This window comes from Gallus gallus, chromosome 3, assembly GCF_016699485.2.
Source record: "Gallus gallus isolate bGalGal1 chromosome 3, bGalGal1.mat.broiler.GRCg7b, whole genome shotgun sequence".
Classification (NCBI taxonomy): Eukaryota; Metazoa; Chordata; class Aves; order Galliformes; family Phasianidae; genus Gallus; species Gallus gallus.
The window spans coordinates 86,379,657-86,404,660 of NC_052534.1; the positions used below are offsets into that span (position 1 = coordinate 86,379,657).

General features: G+C 39.0%; 1 protein-coding gene across 3 annotated transcripts in view; it reads right to left on the reverse strand.

The window, feature by feature from the left end:
- The window catches only part of PRIM2 (primase (DNA) subunit 2), an 84,337-nt gene extending 59,562 nt beyond the window's left edge, over positions 1-24,775 (reverse strand). Inside the window, exons 1-7 of one of the 3 annotated variants that reach the window (XM_046938918.1) lie at positions 24,732-24,775; positions 24,434-24,587; positions 23,255-23,358; positions 22,705-22,784; positions 19,478-19,598; positions 10,853-10,948; positions 9,910-10,047 (exon numbers count right to left, since the gene is read on the reverse strand). In XM_046938918.1, coding sequence (XP_046794874.1) covers positions 9,910-10,047; positions 10,853-10,948; positions 19,478-19,598; positions 22,705-22,784; positions 23,255-23,358; positions 24,434-24,587 — 693 coding nt within the window. In that variant the 5' untranslated portion in view covers positions 24,732-24,775. The other 2 variants (NM_001396825.1, NM_001012880.2) reach the window with 2 other exon arrangements.
- Positions 24,776-25,004: the final 229 nt, after the last annotated feature.

Sequence of the window (25,004 nt, forward strand, 5' to 3'; positions counted from 1 at the left end):
AAGGCAGCAACTACACTACACACAAACAACAGTGGTTAGTATAGAAGTTGAAGAAGGATAATATAAGCCTAACTGCATCTCATTAAACTCAGTCCCACTGTGGTTGGCTGCATTTCTACATGTCATTTAAGTGTCTGTAGGAACAGGTATCAGTGGTCTACGAAGCTCTCAGTGCCAATGACTTAGATTTCGATAGTCCCACCTAATATTTACAAAAAAATGTAAGAAAAAAAACATATCTTGAGCTTGAAGAAATCACTTGCTACATAAAAGTATGTTACCATTGCTATACAAAACAGTGTATTTATGTGGTGAATTATATATTTAACACACACGTAGAATTCTTTTCTATTCCTGGGCATGTTACTCTGTGGCTTCTAGACAGTGTCAAAGGCAAAGTAGGTTATGAGAAATTTAAGAAAATACGTTTATTTGCAAATATCCAACACCCTGCTACTACATGTAATGGAATTCACGCCTGAGGAACAGGAAAAGATTCCCTCTGAAAGAAATGCTCACAGTGACCTTCATAAACTGCTGCACGTTGCTGCCAATGCTGACAGAGAATCCTGCACGGACCAGGACAGGAGTTTTCATTCTCCAGCACTCCTCATCTTTGTTTTATCCCTCTGAGCAGAGTGCAGGTTTATGGCTCAGGCTTTGCGTAATGTATTCTTTGTGTCAACTGAACTGAGAAATTTCAACATCAGCTCCTGAAACGATACAGGTTTTTAAACAGGCAGGCAGCAGGCCTGTACTTCACAAGAATCAACCTTACCTTTGAGCTAAGTTGTTCCTCAAAAATCACACATCCAGTCACAATGCTGACTTCGAGCACTGCAGCTTAGAATAATTTTCATTATTAATAGCCCCTCTAATTACTACTCTGAGCATCTCTCTGCCTTTATTTCAGGCTCTACCGGGAATTATCTTACAATGTAGACAAACTACAATGTCTTAACAGTTTTCCACTGGCACCTGTCCTGATTGTGAAAATTAAGCCTTACTCCCAAATCCAAACGTAGGCAAATGTACATCAGATAATCCAAAACACTTCTTTCTTCCTCCCAGTTTTTATTTATTTTATTTATTTTTTTAATCATCTATACATTGAAAAGTTGGAGTCAGAAGAAGCCCCAACCTTTAAGGAGGGTAACAAAGCTGTTAACAGAACTATCTACAATTTATTTTGGCAGAATAAATAGGAAAAAAAAAAAAACCAAGCAGTTTTCTCCTATTACTTAAGAAGCTTTAAGCACTACATCAAAATGCATTCCCTTGCATCAATATGTACCTATACAAACAAAGGCTGCAGTCATTAATAAATCATGTCACTTTGCTCAACTCATGACATGATTAAAATAACTTTGCCTTCTGATATTTGTTCAAGACAAATAGATTATTTAAACATCAGCTGTAAGAGTATTTAAACAAAATGGAATTAGTTTACAGATAACTATAATAAAGACGATATTTCACGAGCTACATGTAAACTGAAGCTACATATCTGCATTTGTCTGTATCTGCATTCATCTGTTTGCTGGTATTTCACTGTATTTTCTACTGAGCCATAACTCAGACAGTGAGTAGCCGATTCAGTGTCCTTTCAAAACCTACAAAGCACGTTTTTCACTTATATCTGGAGACTCCCCTGATACTAATAACCCTTTGTCACCTTTCAAAACGCATTTTCACTGCAGAACATGCATATGAGAGCTTTTTGTTTGGCCTTTTCCCTTACACCAGCGAGGCATCAGCAGACAGAAGAGATGGACATAAAACAGGAAGGCAGCAGTCAGTGATTTCCATGACCACCAGAACAGGTTGCCTGTAAGACCCAGGAATGCTTTTATGCAGCACTCTCCATATTTTAAATGTTTCTTGTGGCAACAACTCTGATTAAGTTTTATCGGTGCATTTTTGTGAAGCAGCCGCAGCAAGCCTGGCCACTTTAATACCAAAATTCTGCTCAATTTCACTGCCTCTACAATATACCTTACCTTCCTATTACCAGCAAAAATTATTCTGACAAATAATCTTCCTTAAAGAGATATTCCAAATTCCAACAAGTTTGAAAAGCACATCGCTATGGTTTTTTCTTCAAAGCTCACTATTAGCGTTTATTTTAGAAGTCCTACAGAAGAACTTCTTTTACACAAATCTTGGGACAGGCACTTGTGAGATAAGACTTCTGCACACTTCAACGTTTTTCTTTTGCTTGCTGCTTAAAGGAGAAGTGCTTCAACCTGCGGAAAGGTGCTGTATTGCATTAACCTTGTGTCATCCGATATGACAGTCAGTTGATTAATTTATTTCACTTTAAGCTACTGGCAGTTTCCCATTCTCCCTGCAGATTAAAAAGAAAGGGTTTAACCTGTAGCCCTTCCCTGAGAGTCAGATGATCTTTATCATTAGTAAGAATGGCAAGAACACATCAATGTTTCATACATCACGTACGTTCACTGGCTTGGGAAATCTTCATTACTCTCCATATTACAAGGAGAAACATATGCAAAAAAAAACACAATTGAAAGTCAGTTCACAATTTAGAGAGATTTAACTTATTTCTCTTTGCCTGCTCCATAAACTCACATGAAAACATTCGTTCTTCTGCATTCTACACTTATTACAGCCTTCTTTTTGCCTGCAAAGTTTGCTTTACAGAGAGAGAGAGAGCTGTAACCAAAATTTAAGACATTACAGCTTAATTTAGGTCTCAATATAGCTTACAAATTAAGTCTAGTAACTTGCACGACTCCAGCTTTCTTAAATGCCTAACCTGACACTCACTGTACATGCTGCTTTCAACAGCTACAAGACTTTGTAATTTCACCAACACAATTCGCAACAAGTCCTACAAGCATCCCTACTTGATATGCTATTAAAAATTGCTTATTAAAAAGGTGAAACACGGGATACTTGTAGATTAAGTTTATGCAAATGCGTGATATGCTGTCTGGAATCCAACATCTAATCAAGGATCGTGAGAAACATGGGTTACAGACACAGGAGATGATGAAAAATCACAGTGATGAATGCAGGTGCATCCATCTCCTGTTGCACTGTCTGTGGGCTTTTCATGACTTTGAGGTTGGCACTGCATATCTTTCAAAAATACTCCTCTCCCCTCTACTTCAAAACAGCTCTTAGCTAAGAAGCACAGCTAGAAAAGAATTATTCTGAAAAGCAAACAAAGAGAGCACTCAAACGTAATGAAGGGAAACATAGAAATGTGTTTTTTCTTCTGAACTACTGAATTGCAGATCAGAAAGGATGATGAAGTGGAGCAGGAAAAAGTCCAATTATAAGAAACAGGCAAGGGCACGTACTCCACAACGCTGTCAGAAATTTTAATTTCTCCAACAGAAGCAGTGAAATGAATTGGTAGAGTGACAGAGCAAACAGGCAAGAGCGTTATTGCTACAGAAACGGGACATTTAGTCTAAGAACTGGGAGAGTTGAAGTCAAAGTTAGGACAAATCTGGCAGACCCTTGAGAGATGTCAAAAAAGTAAGGATCAGGACCTGATCACACCTGTTCAGATGCTTCAGTGAAGTAGCAATAATACCTTTCAATTTAAGAATCCACTGACTAAGCCCAGTGAATAACTGTTCTCTAAGAGCAGTTTGCTACCAACTTCATCTTTTGAAAGAGCTCCTTTAGACAAAGATATCCAAGATTTACGCTCCTTTACAGAAATGTGCAATCGTATGCATATATTCAATATAGTCAAGAGAAATTAATGACTGAACATACATTGCAGCAGAAGCTAAACTGTACCACTTGAACCATATATAAGGTCTGTAAGCTCTCTCAATCATAGAATCCTTAGAGTTGGAAGGGACACCTGAGGGCCATCTAGTGCAACTCCCCTGCAGCGAACACCACAGCTAGATCAGGTTGCCCAGGGCCTTATCCAGCCTCACCTTGAAAGTCTCCCAGGACAGAGCATCAACCACACCACTAGGCAACCTATTCCAGTGCCTCACCACCCTCACTGGAAAAGACTTCTTCCTTATACCTAACCTAAATCTACCCTCCTTGAGCACGAAGTCATCTCCTCTTGCCCTGTCACCACTGACCCTGCTAAAGAGACTGTTCCCTTCTTTCCTGTAGCTCCCCTTTAGATACTGAAATGCTGCTATCAGATCACCTCGCAACCTTCTCTGTCAGCTGTCCTCATAGGAGAGGTGTTCCATTCCAAGGATCATTTTAGTGGCCTTTCTCTCATTGGAGAAAGTTGGATCTCAAAAATGAATCTTCTGATGTAGACCAGTGGAAAAATTCAAATCCCCACTAGAGTAAATGGGATTTAGTTAGCATTATTGAAACTTAAATTTCTAACAGAAAGTCATACCAGAAGACACATTTGGTTTTACTTATTGACCTCACATGTCACTACAGTTCTTTCTTACTGACTTCAGTGCATCATTCTCAAGTTACTGCTGCCAACATGTTAATAAATTCTTGTCCCGTAACATTATAAAAGGCATTATATTAACTGAGGCATTCCTAGGTTACTAACTCTATTATACAAAATATAAATAAATAGCAGTACTTTTGTATTTCATTCCAAAGCAATTTCTCTGAAATCCAAGGAGTGGCCAAGAGTTAAGGAAGCCCTCCACATATTCCAAATCCCACATATTCTGCTGTATGAGTTTTACTACCATGACACACCACAGCTGGAGATGGAATTGCTTCAGTACAAATTAAACCGAACAGGACAATCCAGGGATCACAGCAATAGTTTTGACAGCAAAAGTATTTACAAAAAACTTGTGCTTTGCAGTAGATAAAAGCAACAGACAGAACAAATATGAAGGCAAAATACTGAACGCATTCAGGTTTCATTTAGAATTCAACATCACTTACTTTTACTTACGTTACAATTACTTTACGCTAGCAATCTATATGGTCACTAAAACAGATGCACAATTAGTAGAGGAGATAAAACAGTGTGTGATGATTTCAGAAAATAATCATCAATGGGACAACTGAAGGGTTTTAACGCTCTACAGAAAAACAACCATTCCACAAAGAAAAGTCTAGGAACTTTCAACACCTTGCAGGTGACCATTCTGAAGGCTTAAGATCTCCCTGACACACAAGCACATGCTCAAGTTGCTTCCTTCAATTTAGTTTCTGCCACTCCACACATCACCACTTTCTTCAGGAGAACTGTGCCTTGGACAATAACCTTACAATAAAGCATGAAGAAATGAAGAGAGGCTGCTTCCCTGCAAAACTCACAGAAACGCTTTTATCTGGGAAATACAGAGGACGAGAATGAATGTAATCACGTTTTACACTGCAGTGCCAAAGTTATTACCTTACTAACCTTGTATGTGCATATTGTAAAAATCATCCATTTATGTTATAGGGAATTACTTAGCACTGGGAACACAATGCCCGAAATGAATTTCAAGTGGCAAGACCATCATTAATCATACTTTCTCAACATTAATGCCATGGAATAAAGCCTTCCGCTTCACTGCTTGAAAGCACAGGTGTTTTAGGAAGAAAATGTTTAACAGATGGTGCTATGCATGCCATAGCAAAATAGAATGGAAAGTTCTTGGAATATATAGCATATACAAACCAAAGGACCATATTTGACAAATATTTAGTTCTAAAAGACAAATTATCACAAATATTAGTAAAAATGAAAGCAACTCATCAATATTTCTAACAATTTCAAACATTAATCCCAAGAAAGAAAGCAATAAACAAAAAACACAGCTAAGTTAGAAAAAGCTACTGAAGCACTGAAGTCTTCATGCTAAACCCTCAAAATCTAGTAAATTCACTTGTAAACATCTAAACAAATTATGTTGCAGTGCGACCTTGTTAAAACTGTGCTCTCAGCAAGTTAAGAAGAAACACATGCTATTAAAGTGGTATTTATCAGGACTAGAATCTCGATTTCTAAGAGTACTGGAGTTTATTCGTTTATTTAATTTCATTTGCAGAAAGTTTAATCTTATATCACATTCTCACAAAGTATTTTCACAAAAGCAACCTACGGCAGTAGATTTATAATACAAAGACCAACCAAGCTATAACCTCAACTGATAACCATAGGATGAGAGAATCATGGCTGCGTTTACATCTGACAGCCCTGCGGAAAGACTGCTATCAGGCTCTGATTGTAAAGTACAGTCATTGCTAACAAAAATAATTGCGGTTCTTTGCAAAGTACTCTTTAAACTTGCAATGAAAGAACTCATGTAAAATGGAACTGTTTACATTCAGAAGCATTTGTTTGCAGATTAACAAGTTATGTTCAACAAGCACTAAAACCTAAAACATTCTTTGAAGAGTAACACTGTAACTGTAACATGTAAAGATAAAAAAAAAGACACAATCCTAGAATCCATAAGATGGTTTGAGTTGGGAGAGACTTGCAAGATCATTTAGTTCCTAGGTTCTGCCACGGGCAGGGACACCTCACTCTAGACCAGGTTGCTCAAAGCCCCATCCAGTCTGGCCTTGAAGGCCTCCAAGGAGGGGGCATCTACAGCCTCTCTGCGCAGCCTGTGCCAGTGTCTCACCACCATCATAGTGAAGAATTTCTTCCTCATAATTAATGTACAACGCCCCTCTTCTGGTTTAAAGCCTCGCCTCACTGAGGAGCGCAAAGCCCCACCGCCAGCACCTTGCTAAGCACACACAATAGACAGGTTTAGTCATGACTACTAGTGTTCTTTTAATGACCAAATATAGCATTTTACATGCTCAACCTAAAACCATAATCTATAAAAAGGATTTTCTCTTCAACCACACAGAAAGACGGTCTGTATCTGACACTAAGTACTAAGTAGTACTACAAGAAAAGCAGTTCAAAAAACCTTAAAGGCATCATCAAAGATAATGTCATTTCTGGGGATGAGACATGGCATGGAAGCTCTCACTAAATGCTGCAACACTTCCACCACGTGGGAGATATTGGCCATCTCTAGAGCCATTACAGCTAACTACACAAGGCTGAAACTGCAGAGGCCAAAGGTTGCTCAGTGTAAACTCCAGTCCAAACAAGTTATAAAACTGCCAAAGCAGCATTAAGTCAATTTGTAAGTTGTTTAAGGACACAGCTGATATGGTAAGTCTTAACCAATGATTCAAAAGCCTTTTCTTTTCCCTTCTCTGCCACTTCTGCACAGTACTGAGTTTAACAGAGCTCTGATGCTGGTCTGACATTCTGAGCAGCAGCTCTAACCCACACCTTCAGTGCAGAATCTCCTGATTTCAAGGAATCAAAGCTTAAAGTAACTATCCTCAAAAAAGGACACTGAACACTATTAATAATTTCAAAACCCAAGTTCTCTACATCACTATCACTGAAATTAACATCAAATGCAATGCAACATTACTGCATAAAAGTGTGCGTTCGCTTAAACTCAGTAAAACCTTCATGAATAAAATATAATGCAATTTGAATTAATAGAAGTTTGCTTTACGTTATAAAAAAAGTAGAGCTAATCTAAGATGGACAACAGCAAACTGTTATGCTTTCAACCGTTTAGTCACTATTAGATGCAAAATTATTTACCAATGAATGGGTCAGAGAAAACAGAAAGAAGGTCCTTACATTATTGATTTCACACAAATAATGAACTTCAGTTGCACGTGCAACTGTCAAGGAGGCTCCAAGAGTATTAACTGCTCCTATTACAGAGCCTCAAAGAACAGACGCGTAACTGAATCATTAAACTTGTTTTTAAAAAGGATGAAACACATATGACTGCTTCATGGGGCTGACTAGTAAGCAAGTGAAGCATAACTGTGACCAAAATTAATCTGTGCCAGTCACAACGTCATAGAACCATAGAACGGCCTGCGTTGAAAAGGACCACAATGATCATCGAGTTTCAACCCCCCTGCTATGTGCAGGGTCACCAACCACCATACCAGGCTGCCCAGAGCCACATCCAGCCTGGCCTTGAATGTCTCCAGGGATGGGGCATCCACAACCTCCTTGGGCAACCTGTTCCAGTGCATCACCACCCTCTAAGTGAAAAACTTCCTCCTAATATCTAACCTAAATCTCCCCTGTCTCAGTTTAAAATCATTCCCTCCTGTCCTATCACTATCCACCCCTGTAAACAGCCATTCCCCCTCCTGTTTATACATTCCCTTCAATGTAAAGCCTTTTTAAAAGTACGTATTATGAGGTATTCACCATTCTTTCAAATGCAAGTATCAACAGCACTCATTCTTTCATTTCATTCACATTTTATTATTCTTCCTTTAGAAATCTTTCTAGAACCATTCCATGTAGGCATGTGGCCTGAGCCAGCAATGTAGTGGGCAATGTGATGAGGCAAGGCCAACACTCCAAACTCTCAATGTTTTGGCAACCTAAGAACAGCACCTTTAGCACTAGTATGCCTCAGAGTATAACAGCTTCAGAGCACCTTGAGAAAAGAGGGCCAACATTCACTATTAAATAATTGCTGTATATGGATAAGTCCTTCCAAAAATGCATGCATGCAATTCCTTGGGATAGCACCAAAGAACCTCCCAGAAGCACAGCACACATCACAGCACATATAATCAATAACATCACACAAAGAACTAACTGTTAGGAAACAGCTCTTCTTTATCACTGAAGAACTGACCCACTAACGACAACCATAAGCACAGAAAAATTCCTCATACCTACGTGTCTGAAAGACCATCTTTTGACTATATTCAGAGTACTCTGTCATTTAGAAGCTCGTAACAGCCTGTCCAACAGCCAAGACTGTTTGCCAGAGGCACACTGCCTCGCAGGAGATTAAAGTATTTACCCTAATTTTATGATGCTACCCAGAGAATACAAACCACTCTTTAGAAATATCATATGAGCCTAATTTGCATTACTATGGTCTTTAAGTATCAAAACATGAGTCTTGATCAAGACTTATAATAATCAATAATACAAAAATCAATATCAAATATCAATCTTGATAATCAAGTATCAAAATTAAAGACAAAGACAAGGTCTTTAATCATCAAATCCTAATAAAACAAAGATTGTGCAGTGCTGACTGACTTGCAAACCCTATGAAGATTCCAATATAATAAACCTAGCAATTCTTACAATGATCACTGCATTATTACCAATTCACATACAGTATTAACCACAGGCATCCTATGATACTTCAAGCATTCATACAATGAAGACCTACTTTTGCTCGACAACCTCCGACTTAGTATTGCTTCTCCTTACTTTAGTTCATAAAAATAGAATCACAAGGTTGGAAAGGACCTACAAGATCATCTAGTCCAACCGTCCTCCCATCACCAATGCTAAGACAAGCCACTAAACCATACCTTGTAGCTCCTCATCCAGATCCCTCTTGAACACTGCCAGGGACAGTGACTCCACCACCACCCTGGGCAGGCCATTCCAGTGCCTGACCACTCTCCAAGAGAAAAAGTCTTTCCTTATGTCTAACCTAAACCTCCTCTGGTACAACTTGCAGCCATTTCCTCAGGTCCTGTTTGTTGCCTGGGAGAAGAGACCAAACCCCTCCTCATCACAGCCTCCCTTCAGGAGTTCTAGAGCACAAACAGAAGAAGAGGGGTGCAGGGAGGACTTCTTAAAAAAAAAAAAAGTTGCAAAGCCTCATTGAAAACACAGATATAAAAACAGTCATGTTACTCTTTATGTAGGAACAAGCTCTTAAATCCTCTAGTAGAAAATTATCTATAATGAACATTGTATGCATCATAAATGCCAATTAAAATTAAGAAACACTCAGCGTACTAATGAGGGGTATTTTTGCTTGCTTGCTTTTAGCTATGTGAGCACTTTTCATAGGTAAAATCAAATTAATAAATTCAGAAATCAAAATAGCTTTTGTTCAAGACTGTCATTAAATAATGCCACAAAATTAATAAGAATGAAGCTTGAACACTTACCGCCAGTGCTTTAGATAAGCTTTTTCTATAGTTATTCAGAACAATAGCATCAATGTCCTTAAGTGGCACAAATGCAAAGCCATCTTTGATAAACACTCTTCTTGCTCTAAAGAGATCAACAGCATCTGACAGTCCAACCTGGGAAATGGAAAAATAAATAAATAAATCAAACCATGGAACAGCAAAACAGAGCAGTAACAGCTACTACAACCCTAAGATTCAAAACAGACCAGTAAGGCTTTAAGTTATTCTGTGTCTTTTGATAAAGCTCCAGGCAAAACACAAAGATTTTGAAAGCAAATGCCGACTTCGTTTATAAAAAGTTATTTACTTACAATATCTAATTCTAAGGACATGTAAGCAAGCTAGGCAAAATGAGATACCTTAAAATTTCTATCTATAACAGCCTAGCCTGATCACATAGCTTTTCATCACTAACTGATTTGATACTTAAAATTAAGCTTCTGTAAATCTTCAATTTCAGACGTCTCAAAACTTTTTGTTCTTGCAGGCTATGTACAAAAGGTCTTGAAAACAAAGATGGCTGGAACCAATCCATCAACAGGCTACACTACATACATCCTTCTTCGCTTCTTGCTTGCTACCAAAAAGTATTTCACACTTACACAGTCAAACTAAATCTACTTTTAGATATTTGAGAACGTCTCCGTCCTCACAGTCTGTCAGCCAATTAAGCCAAATGATTTGCCTGGGAGATGTTAAAACTGAAGATCTCTTTCATGACAAGACAAGTGACAACAGAAGCCATTAATGGCAGATGAAGCTCCCTTCATACTCCCAGTTCCTCCTTCTACCCTCCTACTTATATAAAAAAAAAAAATGAGGAACTCTCATTAGTCTCAGTGTAGTAAAAATAAAACCTTAGAATAATTTTTGAATGAGAAAGAATGCAAATTGCAACATTTTATTAATTCCAACTTACCTTATAGAACATTTGCTCTTTTACTTTAGACATACTGAGGCCAGGAGTTGACATATACAGCTCATTTGACAATTCATTTTTCAGGTCTTCACTAATCTAAAATAAAGAGCTTGGTTAAAATCCTCCAAAATACTTCAGAAAAACATATATAAATATATTTTTTAGATAAGCTAGGTGACGACTTTGTCTATAAATATGCCAGTGTAACGCTGTAATCCTATAATAAGATGGGAAGTACAGCAATAGCAGTGCAGCACAACTATAGATTGCAGCAAATGAGAACAAACTCAAATGCAGCTCCTGTGGATGCAAAAATGAAGGAAAAAAGCTGCTTGCCTTTGGAAGGCCTCAGATAGGGAGGGATCTCCAAAGACCTCCACTGCCAACACTTAAATGACGTCTGGGAAGGGGTGGCTCCTGGCTCCACCCCTTCTGGTCACTCAGCTGCATTGGATGCACCTGAGCTCCCCTGGGTTGGCCATCCAACCAGGAGCTCCATCACTGGTTCAGCATTTCTGTGACTAAGCATTTCTGCTACAGCTATCATTTTAGTTAACAAGAGAAAAAGAATGATTACCCATTCAACAAATGATCTGTAATAATTAGGCATAAATGAGTAAAACAGTAGTGGTCAATTGTGTGAAATAACATTCCTTCTGAAATAGTAATGCAGATTCAAAACAATAATATTTTAAATATTAACAAAAGAATTATAAAAGCATGCTTTGCAAAAATCAGCCTCTTCAAAAATGCAACCCGCTCCAACCCCTGCTCCTATTTCAGTTTACTGCGTTCACGATTACAAAGCATGGTGATGCAAAGGCAACTGGAAAGATAACTAAGTTGACTTACTCTAAATTACACAACTTCGTCAGATTTTTAATAAAACCATGAATATCAGCTCATTTTTAGATGTAGAGTTTTAAAAGATGACATTTAATCTTATGTTTATGGATTTACTTTTCTTTCCCTCAAGAAGGAGAAGAACTGGACATCAACTGTTCATCAAGTCAGTGCTTTCACAGCTTTAGAAACAGCAGCTTCTAATGCAGCAATAATCTGACTTTTCACTTTTTCACTGTATTTAAGACAAAATTTCTAACTTGATTATGAAAAACGTTGTATTTCCTAACAGAGCAATTGACTGAATGTGCACCTATGTACAAATACATTATGCTTTTCCACTAGTTAATAACACATGCTTTGAACAGCACCAAATCTATGTTTTTCAAAACTATGATTCTATGAAATCCAAATGAAAAGCAGTATTTACTAGGATATTTTAATGATTCTACTATTTGATCCGTCCTTTCATACTGCAGCCAGCAAGACAGAAGCATGTATCTTCAGAGACACAAGAAATATACCATAGCACCGTATGTCATAGAATCATAGAATCACCAAGGTTGGAAAAGTCCCACAGGATCACCCAGTCCAACCATTCACCCATCACCAACGGTTCTCGCTAAACCATGTCCCTCAGCACAACATCCAAAACATCCCTTGAACACCTCCAGGGTCGGTGACTCCACCACCTTCCTGGGCAGCCCATTCCAGTGCCTGACCACCCTTTCAGAGAAGTAGTATTTCCTAACGTCCAGCCTGAACCTTCCCTGGCACAGCTTGAAGCCATTCCCTCTGGTCCTATCACTAGTCACACGAGACAAGAGGCTGACCCCCAGCTCACTATAGCCTCCCTTCAGGTAGTTACAGAGAGCAATGAATGAGGTCTCCCCTGAGCCTCCTGTTCTCTAGACTGAACAATCCCAGCTCCTCCAGACCCCTCACCAGCTTTGTTGCCCTCCTCTGGACACGCTCCAGGGCCTCAATGTCTTTCTTACAGTGAGGGGCCCAAAACTGGGCACAGTGCTCGAGGTGTGGCCTCAACAGTGCTGAGTACTGGGGGACAATTACTTCCCTGTTCCTGCTGGCAACACTGTTTCTGAGAGCCTGCAAGGAAATTGTTTTGGGACAGCTACTTTGTTGGAGCAAAATAACTGACCACAACACAGGAAAACTCCATTAATGATCTGATTTTTGTTGTTATTTTGTTAGTGTGAAATAGTCCAACTATTGCTATAGAATAGACTTGCTATTCTTTCGTCATTTTCAAGTTATTAGATAAATGGCAGTTGAGTGTCACCTGGTCAACCACAGATGCTACAGCATGTTAACTCAGAACTAGTGCCCCTGACCATTCCACCTCCTCTACCATCAGCTGAAGACCATCATGTTGAAGACATCTATTCTCCATTTCTGGTAGAGTTGCTATTTCACATCACTTCAGAAATCCAAGGTTACAGCAGAACATGAAGCAGCTCAGAATACTCTGAAACTGTCTCCTTTTTTTTTTTGTTCAAACTAGATCAAGGCTAACAATGTTTTTATTCATTACCTCATTCTTACAGCAGCCATTTTGCAGTTTTTACTTCCAAGTACATAACCTTTTCAAAGCAGGAAAAGAATGTATAATCAAAGCTGCAAGAGTGTGTGTAGTATCCATTACAGAAGAAGTCAATCTTAGGTAAGACCTTCACAGTCTGCTTTAACTCAAATGATGGATTGCACAAAGCTATTCAGTAAGAATCATAGTCCTCTGCCCCACTAAAGGGGGCATGAGTAACTTAAGCGTACAGTTCACATTTTAGTTTGACTTAAATTAGCTTTTATTGGTTAAAACTGACTTGTGAAACTATCTTATAATGGTCCATTTAGATTCTGCAGATAATCAGCATCTGTTGCTAATCAAACTGAGATGATTGCTAAATTAAAACTTTTAATTTGATTTTTGCGTAATTCATGTTAAATGTTGTTCATTATGTTTATGAAAGTGAAAAGGGACATCCCCAGTAGCTATATGTTATTCAATCACATTCATTCCTTATTTAATTCCACAACTTTACAGTACAACACCATATGTTCAAATAAATACACAACTAGAATTACTGCAGCAAAAAGCTTATTTTTAATCAAGGAGAAAACTAAGTCATGCTTATAGTTCAAGGGTCCATTAAGGAAGGGTAAATAAAGATCTCAGCCCATCCATCCTCTCAGCACATGAAATAATCGCACATTCTCTTCTCCTTCCATTCAACTATTGCACCTCTTAGATTTATGAGACGTGCCTGTATTTTCCTATGAATCAAGCTTCATTAAAAATCGCTGTAAGAAAACACTGCAATCAGCTTTAAGTCTAAATATTTGAATGAAAACTTCTAATAAAGTTTACTCCATCTCCACATTCCCTATAATGCTAATTCATTTAAAAAAACAAAAAACCTCACGTTGCTTTAAAGTCAGCCCAAAGTTTTAAGGTCAGCTCAGATCAAGGCTTAAAGTCAGTCAATAAAACTGCTTTGGAAATACCATTGCTTCTGCATTCCTTTGCAAACACACCCACCTTTTGGCCTACCAAGCCCCAGCTCTGCAGTACAAGGGCCTGAACCACCGAGTGGTTGAACCGACACTGACAATTGTTTTGAGCAAAGAGGGCTCCTGGGGCCTTTCCCTAATACCTAAGGCCTTTTTTCCTTTATCGGGGACAAAAAATATACATTTATTTTTTACAACGAACGGCCTATTTTCTCTGGAGCGAAGAGGCCACTTGGTTTCAATGGAATTAAATCAAATCCATGTTCCAAAACTTGAATGATTAAAAAGAAATTTATTATTTCCTTTGAAAATAAGTACTTCAGCACGAAAGTAACCTGTTATGCTTTAAGTGCTGATAGTATACATTTCATCATGTTACTTAAAGCTCTAGCACTTACAATCAACTAACTTTCACCTAAGCCTTTTCACACAGAATTTAGTTCTATTATGACATTAAGCATACAACCAAGTGGCAGAAGACATATTTTTAGCTTACGATGACAATAAGGCTCTATTTCCCACTCATGCATCTTTTCTGATATTTACTGTCATCTATAAGACAAGTATTGTTGGTTTTCAAGCAAATGTAAGATTCAAGGAGGAGGAAACCAAGATAAAATTCAGAACCACCTTCTTCATAAGAGCAAACTGCAAGCCTCCTGGAACACTGCTGTTTTACCTTGATGCAAGTTTCCACACAATAAATTTAGCTCTAGACAGTTTCTGCTCTTAAAAAGTTTTCCTCACCCTGTTTGGGAAATGAAGAAGTGTTATAACTTTGTATTGCAGAGGATTCAAATAAGCCCAAACAGAAGAACATTATGGTTTATATACTCGGCACTGAAGTGAGTAATTACAGCCATGACCTTTCAGTGAACAGACACAAGGTTGGGTATTTACTTTCACCTGTGTCTCTTCTTCAGGACACAAACCTGTCCCATTCTCATTAATCCAAACCTGACTTCAGGATTTTCCATACCCTCTAAAAAGGCATAAAGCATTATTTCAAGAAGCTACACTACAGATATTTATACAACTGCCCCACCACTGATATAAATGCTTACTGGAAAAAATACAACTACAGTAATAACTGTATCAGAAAGTCTCTCAGAGGTGTGCACTGTTCATAAAAAATTGAAATTAGAGTTTAATTTCTAGCACTGAAAGCTGCTAAAACAAAGAAGTATTGTAACTGCAACATCAAAGAAGCGCTACTGTGAAAAAAATTAACTCCATTAATGCATTCTGCTTGTTCCTTTTATTTTGCAGTTCATACTCTTTTGTCCCAAATGCTAATAGCTGCACTACAGAGCATTGGCTCCCCCAGCTGAACATTCCCATCTACTGTTACTTCCCCATTATTGTGATACAAATATTGTATTAAGACAACGTATTTTATAGCAGCAATAAAAAAAAATAAGATAGTTAATTTTCCAGCAACTGGCAGTTACCCCAAAAGATGACATCTAACCTGGAAGCCATAATAATTTTGTAAATTTCAAGAGGCTTTTCAGTGGTAAAGGCATTCTAAGATAATTTAAATAGGATCCTTTATGCTCTGTGGAGAGGTAACAGTAACAGAGAAAAAGGTATTCAAGAAAAAGTATGCTGCACTTTGAAGTTTCTCTCTCTGCAGCGTGCAGAAAAATAAAGAACAGAAGCATTACAGGGAATCCAAATTCAATTATACATCATCTTACACAGCAGATTAAGACATGATAACTCAATGCTTATTTATTGTGGAAGGAACAAGGAACTGCATCTGCTTCAGGAAGCCAACAAGCCAAAGACAAGATGGAAGAAGTGTCACAGGAGAACAGAACGACAGAGACCATCAACAAAATGTAACGCTTTATCCCAGATTTGTATTTCAGTGACATTTTATTCCACGTTTCAAGATCTCAAATTTAATTCCTGGAAAAACATATCAAGAAATCAAAGCATCTGATAGCAAAAAACAAAACAAAACAGAAAACCTACAGCCCGCATGGATAGGTCAAAAACCCAACTGTTCTTAGCCCATCTCACTGCCTCTCTGACAGTACCTCAGACCTCTGCAACAGAAAAAAAATTATCTCCTACTGTATCAGAAGCCTTTAAAGACACTCCCATAAGACACCTTCACAAGCAAATAGCTAAGCAGTACAAAGACAGCAGGACATGTCAAAAAGCAGACAAAGCTCACTGCTAAAAGTGACAGCACAAAGCAGGACCCGGCCACAACATCAACCGATGCCAAATGGGTCATACAGCATCACCCGACAGAAACAAAACCAGCTATTCCTAAATTAAACAAAGGAAAGCATCAGATGCCCACAGCTTGTAGCAACAAAGAATTCATTTTGCAGTTTACTCCTGACGTGTCATTTACCTCTACAGCTGTTAATATACTTTCCCTATGCTGAAAAGCTTTAAGACTAACATATTTCCTTCCATGACTGTAATACTGAAAATACCAGTGTATTTCCCTTTAAATATCTTTAAAATACATGAATGGCTTTTGCTGTCAGAAACTGACATAGTTGTCATTATTCATTTCTAATATGATATTAATGCTTAAATCTCCTAATTAATGTGAATCTCAGTTGCACACCTGTGTTTGCACATCCTCTTTGATGGGTTCTGAATACTTAAATGTCACCACTTACTTCTCCTGAGAGCTGCATAAGGAAATCCTGTACTCCCTGTGTGACTGACTTTGCACAAAGACTATTTAACATGCTTTGAGAGCTGAAAATTACATGCCACGGGTAAAACGCTTTGGTCTTTATCTAGTGATAACCAATAACAGCACAATCCCCTAAAACCTTTATTTTTCTTTCACTTTCTTCTTTTTTTAAACATACACAAGGCATAGAATAGACTCAAAACACTCAGAGTGTTATATTTCTTCAATGTCTTCCTATTCACTGGAAAGAAGCTTATATTGACAGCAACACCTTTGACAGTACACTTCAACTAAAACTTACTTTCTGAGACAACAGAGGCTAAATTCTAAATTGTTTGAGCTCCTAGCACAACAACTTTGAAGGTGAAGCTATTAATGAAAGGCACATAAAATACTTTTAAGATAGAATTATCTTCAAAATTGAATCAGTTTTGGTTTTAAAGAGGTATCAAAAATAAGATGTCGCTATCAAAGTTTAAAGTGTCTGAACAGCACAGTTCTGAAACAATTTATTTTCTAATGCAATACCAGCAGCAATAAAGCTGTTTAGTTTAAAGCTGTTGGTATTGCATTAGATGGTAAATGAAGGTAGTAAACAAATCAAGATAGTTACACTGCCAGATATCACAAAGTAGACTTCTCTCTTATTATTCGCAGTCAAATAACTAACTGAAAAAGTGTCAGTTTTTAGAGAATCCAGTAGGTCCTCAATCAAAATAATCATCTACAAAAGAGTTTAAAATAAAATTAATTAAAATAAACAGAGGTCGCAACAAGGGAACCATATGAGGCTGCCATTTTATACCACGGTTCAAATACAACTAACAGCTCACCACCACCAAAAAGCAGTGAGAATGAGGTCCCTCACTCCTGCTCACCCACTTGTACTCCTGCTTTGCATTTACCCTCTTCTGTTGACATTGACTTTGACATTTCAATCAGTACCGTAAGTACTACCTCCTGCATGTGATGGAATAAAGAGGTGGGATGACATTTCAGAGCACTGCATGTTAAATCGTTAAATTGTTGAGTACTGAAAGCATTCCAGTTGTAGAAGATGCATGGACTGAAGTTGCTCACATACTTACCAAAAAACAAGATTGGCCAAAGCTATTTCCAACAACTGATTACAACACAGTCTGTAAGCAGTTCAAGAAGAGCATCTCAAGGATGCATTCAAATCAAGCTTGCAGTTTTTTGAGAAGGCCCAGGTCCCAGTGGCTTCTCACACAAATACTGAAGTTGAATGGACTGAGTCCATATGTAGCAGCAGGAACTGCTTTGTAACAGCCCTAAATCATCTCAAAAACTTCAGGTTTGGGTCTATGCGGTTTTGGTATTTTCAAGGTTTTTCATTAAATTGGTAAAGAACTGCAATGAGTTTAAGTGAAAAGGGAAAAAAGCTTTGGAGCCAATTCTAAGGAGAACACAGCAACTGTGGAGTGAGAGCATTTACAGAATTCTGGAAACAAGTTATTCTCCATAGTATGTACTCAATGGGTGAAATTCAAATTGCTTATTAATTGAAAGGATAAAACATTGGCTGTATTTAAAACATTTGCATACCACTAGGCATTTGTACAGAAAGGAAGTTGGTGGTTGGTTGCCCTGCCTGTGGCGGGGGAGTTAGAACCTGATGATCCTTGGGGTCCCTTCCAACCCAAGCCATTCTATGATTCTCTGATTCTGTGAAGTTAACACAAAATGAACTTCAAGGTTTACAGGATGGGGTGGAAACAGAATGAACCAAAGACAGCAAAAGTTCCATTTCATTCTATAGCAAGGTAACAGGTTACCAAGTGCCCAGCACCAAGAGGAGTAACTGTATGCAAGTTAGACCCTCAAGTTTCATCACTTGCTAAAATATTTGGATTATATGAACATCATGTCCTATAATTTACATTTATGCATGGGTATAATGTTTATGTAGTGTTAAAGCTTACTTAAACTGGGTATTACTACTATTTGTTTTAAAATTATACATGAATTCTTCAACTACTGCATATAATACTAGCTTTTTAAACTAAATGAAAGCTTTGCTTATGCATCTATACCACCAGCGAGTTCCATAACATGTACAAACAAGCATAATCAGACTGATTTTAGCATGCTTAAACATACAACCATGTATACAAATACACCTGCACAAGAGAAGCCTATTATTTTCACCCATATTGAGAATTATGCAGTAAGTTACATCTCTGAAGAATTTCATAAGTTCATTCTTTCATTTCAGTGTTCTTAAGAGTTAACTACTCTTTGAATCTGGGTTCTATGATACCACCTATAACCTTTTGTAAATACTGTCTGTTGACTTGCTTTTGTAGTTAACACAGTTTTCAATTAAGTGTTGGTTGATGAAGTAGACCGAGTTTCTCTTTTTCCAGCACCAAATTACACCATTTAATCCTCAGTTCTGCAAGGCAGCAATTCTCCAAGTTCAGAAGGAGTTCCATGTGTTTTGGTTCTTTTTCAAAGTACACATTTTATGTTTAAAACAGAAGTATTAAAACTGCCTTAATGACAATTTAAAAAAGCATCAGGCACACCCTACATAAAACAGATCCAGAAAGTAACATACTCACAGCTTCAAACGATAAGTTAACATGATCCAAGAATTTCTGCCTCAGGCTGTCAGTCAGTTCATGGAAGCGATATCGAAATAGATCCATTTCTTGTTGAAGGAACCAACGTCTGAGTTCCTCACTGCAGAGAAATAATAAAAAAAAGAATCATGTTCTCTGATTATGCATTCTCTCACCATAACGTAGATGTCAAACCCTGTGAACACAACTTGAAATGCAAGTCTGACTTTGTCATGGAACCCACAAACTAAGAAACGTGGAAGAGAAGGCAAAGAACCTTCAGAAAGGAGAGGTTAAATAAGAAAGGATACCGTAAAAACAGTGCTCTATGTTAAGCAAAAAACAGACTGGAATCAGCCTAGGGAAAATGTGTACTTCATCAAGGTTCATTGCCATACAAATAGAGCATCTAACACATGACGAAAGAAAAAAAGAGTTTAGCAGCTGCAGGTGAGCAAAGAGAACTACAAACAAGAACACAACGACAAAATACCTACTCAAAATATAGGTTGGAAGTGCAAGTAGCTCTTATTCAAATACAGTTTCAGATGGAAAGGCTTTGGTAAAGTGTTCTGCAAAGTATAGCCCTGCATACTAATAGATTTGTTACTATATACGTATCAATAACCTATGCCACCTATGGAAGCTGATGAATGGACTTCCGCAGCTCCTCTGTGGTCATCCTGGCCAGTAACAAAATTCTGTGATCAGACAACTTCGCTCTTGTCCTTTATGTTGAACGTGTTTTGCTAAGCAATAAAGAAATTAATAAAGATATCAAGAACGTGGGATGTCAATCAGTCTCTGGTTCTTCCTTTCCTCTGGAAGAGCAGATCAAAGGCTGTAGTCCCCACTTACCCACTTAAGCTACCAAAGCAAAGACATACTGAACTTATCTCTAACATAATACACTTATCTACCTAGATTGTTCCTATAGCTGACAGACTGACTTAAGAGACTTACATGAGTAACATTACCATACCTATAAAGCACACACTTCAAAATTAACATTCATGGAAACATCATTATTAAGGCATTAATCTTTTCCTCGTGTCACAGGAAAATTGTACTTCATTTCCAAACCCAAATGACTTACACTCCTTACTAACATTTAGAGAAACATATATTCTCATTACAGAAACACATTAGCAATAACATTTATTACTGAAGCCACAGGCTTAAGTGGAAAGCAAAGTTGCTGTGATCAGATGACTAAGCGAGCTGCTGCAGTTGCAGGTAGCTGAAGTACAGAAGTGAGGAACAGCTCCCAGCTTTTTGAATGGAATACTCAATTTTCTGTTTGGGAATCTGATGGTCTAATTTAGTATGAAAAAATTACTCCTGCATACACTTCAAAAATATCCTACTCATCCCACAAGAAGCGTTAGAAAAAGCAGATGCATATTGATGCTTTGTAACAGATGCAAGTACTTTAGGAAGACTTGAAAATGCTCCTAAAGCTAGCAGATCACTTTGCACAATTGAATGTCAGCTCAGTTACCAACTCCTTCAGTCAACATGTGAAAAGTCATAGTGTGGGCCAGAATTCTATCTTGCTAGGCAGCCAAAACCAGAAGGCTGCAGAAGGTGGAGAAAAGGCCTGCATTTAATAGCTTGTGTTTATGTTGTGTGACAGAACACAAAAAGTAAATTTTCAAACACTTTTGTGCTTACTGAAAAGATTTTTACTACTGGAGAAAAGGCAAAGATTTTCTCTTCCATGTTAAACAAGTAACATGAAGTTTATGCCCTCACATTTGCTGAGGTTCTCGCTAGCTGAAAAGGTGAAGAGAGATGCAACAGAAGCAGAAATGCATGGCCGTGGTCAGCACACAAAGTAAAGTTCTCTTTATAGCTGTGCTTGCCATGAAAGTGAATGAAACAAGATAATTCTGTTTCCTGGTCTTGCTGGATATAAGTGATGTTAGAGGTATGAATGAAGGGTACGGATGAATCCGTTCACTCAAGACTGCACAAATCATATCTTAGGAATGTTACACAGGAGTAAGTTTTAAAGCCTTGGATTTCAGAAGACAGAAGGACAGTGAAAGGCTATGACTGTATTACCAGTTCAAACAACAAGAAGGTGCAGCTGATCACTTCATGCTGTTTTGGCCATGTACAAATCAGTACAAAACAAAATCCACATTATAAGAGGTCTGACGGAGAAAAAAGCTGATGAAGACTTGTACCCCTGGGTGGCACTGTTGGACTGCTAGAAACTTAGAAGGTGTAGCAGAACAGGCCTGTCAACACTCTTTCAGCCAAGCCACCAGGAACTGAAATCAAGCAACTGAGCAGCTATGTTAAGCAGACTTTTCAAAGGCTGCTATCTTAGCAGCTTTCACCACCTAACGTAACAATTTGTGTCAAGTTCATGTTTTTTTCTGACCTAATACAATAAAATCCTGTAGAACTGGGTATTCTCTTTGACTCAAAAATTTATCTTTTGGGGAACATCTGGCTTTAGAGCATAATAGTATTTCATTCCAGAAATAGCCACTTCTCAAGAGGGGACACACACTTTGTACTTGCTAGTTTTAACTACAAAACAGGACTGCAATGGCAAGGAGTCAGGATGATACACAGCAAAGCTGCTAACAGATATAAAACACTGACAACCTCTATAACTTCATCCAGAGCCTATAGCTGAAACAGAATGAAAGCATTTGACAGGACAAACTACGTGCCCTAGATTTCACATGACAAAATAAATAAATAAAAATGTAAAAATTGATGACTTTAGAAGAAAATAATAGTCAGTGGAGAAAACCTCAGATTCAGTATTTTTAGTGTCTGAGAAATAAGGCTCTCTTTAGATAGTACTATAAAGCCTATTCACATAATCAGGTTATTTGGTCAGTAAGCAATAGCTGAAGTATATGAAGCAGTTCATTTAAATTTTCTGTGATTGGGTAATTGGCAAAAGTGGCTTCCTTTTGACTTCTTTCTTGAAAACAAAAAGATTTATAACAATGTTCCATGCATAAAATCAATGGTTTCTATATTATAAAACTAAAAAAAATCTATATAATATGTATATTAATTTGATCCTGAGTATCTCTTATCATCACAGTTGAAATCAGCTTTCCAGAAAAGCAAGTCCCTACTTGAACCTACCTTTCTGTTTAGTAGCCATACAGCCCTATACAATCTGTAACAGTATGTATACACACACACACTTAAACTTACTAATAACACCAAAGAGTAATCCAGAAAGTACTTACGACTGACAGTAAGCAAGGCGCAGTATGAAATGAGAAATATGGTCCTTTCTTCTTGCATCATAATCATCCTCAGCCAAAGCCTACAGAAAATTTTATTATTTCAGAGATCTGATCCCCTCCCACATTAGAAATCCACAGTTCATTCCCCACTGCTGTTTCACATCATAATAATACTTACACCTAAAACCACAAACATAAGAGTATTAAAGAAGCAGACTGCCCAAAAGAAAGAAACGTGTATTCTTAAAGACAAAGTCTGACAAACTGCCAGAATTTAAGCTTGTAAAATAGTAATCTGCCCAGAGAGGTTGTGGATGCCCCGTCCTTGGAGGTGTTCAAGGCCAGGTTGGATAGGGCTCTGGGCAACCTGGTCTAGTAAATGGGGAGGTTGGTGGCCCAGCCCAGCAGGGGGGTTGGAGATTCATGATCCTTGAGGTCCCTTCCAACCCAGGCCATTCTGTGATTCTGTGATAATCTGTGCAGAATTTCTGAGCAGGGTACAGAAAATAGAGTGCAAAAGAAATAGTTCCGTGTTTTCATTTATACTTACTCTGTAGGGAAACTTAAGTTTCCGGAGCTCAGCCTCCAGCTTAGTTTTGTACGCATCACCACTTTTTACATAGCTCACACCAAGGTTTTCAACTACCTTGAGCACTGAGGAGAAAAAAAAATAGTCCATATAGTTATAACACAGTTGTAGTCCCTATAGTCACAATGTGCAGGTAATAACAGGATGAGGGGAAATGACTTTAAATTGGAAGAGGGTAGATTTAGACTAGATATTATGAAGAAATTCTTTACTGGTGAGACACTGGAGCAGGTTGCCCAGTGAGATTGTGGATACCTCCTCCCTGGAAGCATTCAATGCTAGGTTAGATGGGGCTTTGAGCATCCTGGTCTAGAGGGAGGTATCCCCCCCTATAGCAGGAGGTTGGAACTAGATGACCTTAAAGGCCCCTTCCAACCCAAACCATTCTATGATTCTCTGATAACATATTGAAAAGAAATCTAACTCTATCATGACTTGAAAAAAGGACTAAATAAAGGCCACGCAAACTCCTGTTAGCAGCAGGGGGAGCAAAAGGGTAGGAAGTTAGGAGGACAAAGCATGGCCCAACTTATCCATAGTCCACAGAACCTATCATAGAATCATTAAGGTTGGAAGAGAACACTGAGATCAGCTAGTCCAACCACCAACCCATCACCAACATGCCTACCAATGATGTCCCTCAAACCCAACAGCTCACCCAGCCCTGAAATCCAGGCGGGGAGCAGAGCAGGGAGACACCCAGTCAACAGGTCAGCCCCAAAGCACCCAGATGCACTGCAGTGACAGAGACCCACATTCTGTGGCTCTCTGGGGGCAATGCTCCCAGCCAAGGCCTCAGTGCCTGCAGAGAGAGACATCCAAGCAAGGCATCCAGAGACCTTGAAACATTCTCATGAAAAACAAGGCTATAACCCAAAACCACACAATTCTGACTGCTGTACACTGAAGTTCAACTGTGAAATCACTCACAGCTCCTTGAAATGGCTAGTTACATGCTCTCCTTTAAAAGGATTTCATTTTAACATGAGTGAGCTGCTAACTTAAATCAGCAACAGGCAGAGGGGCACCTAGGCCAGTCCAGAACACACTCCGCTAGAAGAATCAAAGCTTCGAGATGTCTACACTCGAGTAGCACGTTTAGGCGGGCTTTCGGGCCGCGGGCTGCCGCACACTACTCACGCCTCAGGCGGTCCACGGCGAAGCTCTCGAACTCGGCCAGCGAGATGCTCTCGGTGGGGGGCTCCTGGTAGAACTGCAGGCTGTGGGGGTACGGCTCCCGCCTGTCCCCCGCCAGCTTCAGGTGCCTCTGCCGCGCTCTGCTGCTGAACTCCATCTGCCGACAGGGGTGAGGAAAACGGAAAGGGGTCGGGGAGGCTGAAGGGTCACTCAAGATCCCGCCAGCCCCAAGCTAACACCCGGATCAGCTCCCGCGCACCGGCAACGCTCCCGCTTCCCGCGCAGCGATCGCCCCACCTACTTCCGGCTCGCCTACTTCCGCCCTGTGGCTCCCCGCCTCCAGGCACGCCTCCCTGCCCCGCCCCGCTTTTACCCACAAACAACATGGCGGCTGTGGTTACAGGCGGCCATGTTGTCTGTGGGCTCTCTAGCCTCGGCAGGAACTCTATGATAGTTCCCCCAGCACCTGCAGAGGGAAGGCTGACCCTGCAGTCCCCAAGGCTGCAGTGAGGCACGTCATAGCTGCGAGAAGTGCCGTAGCACTTGGCTTGGTCGTACTTCATGAGGTTCAAAC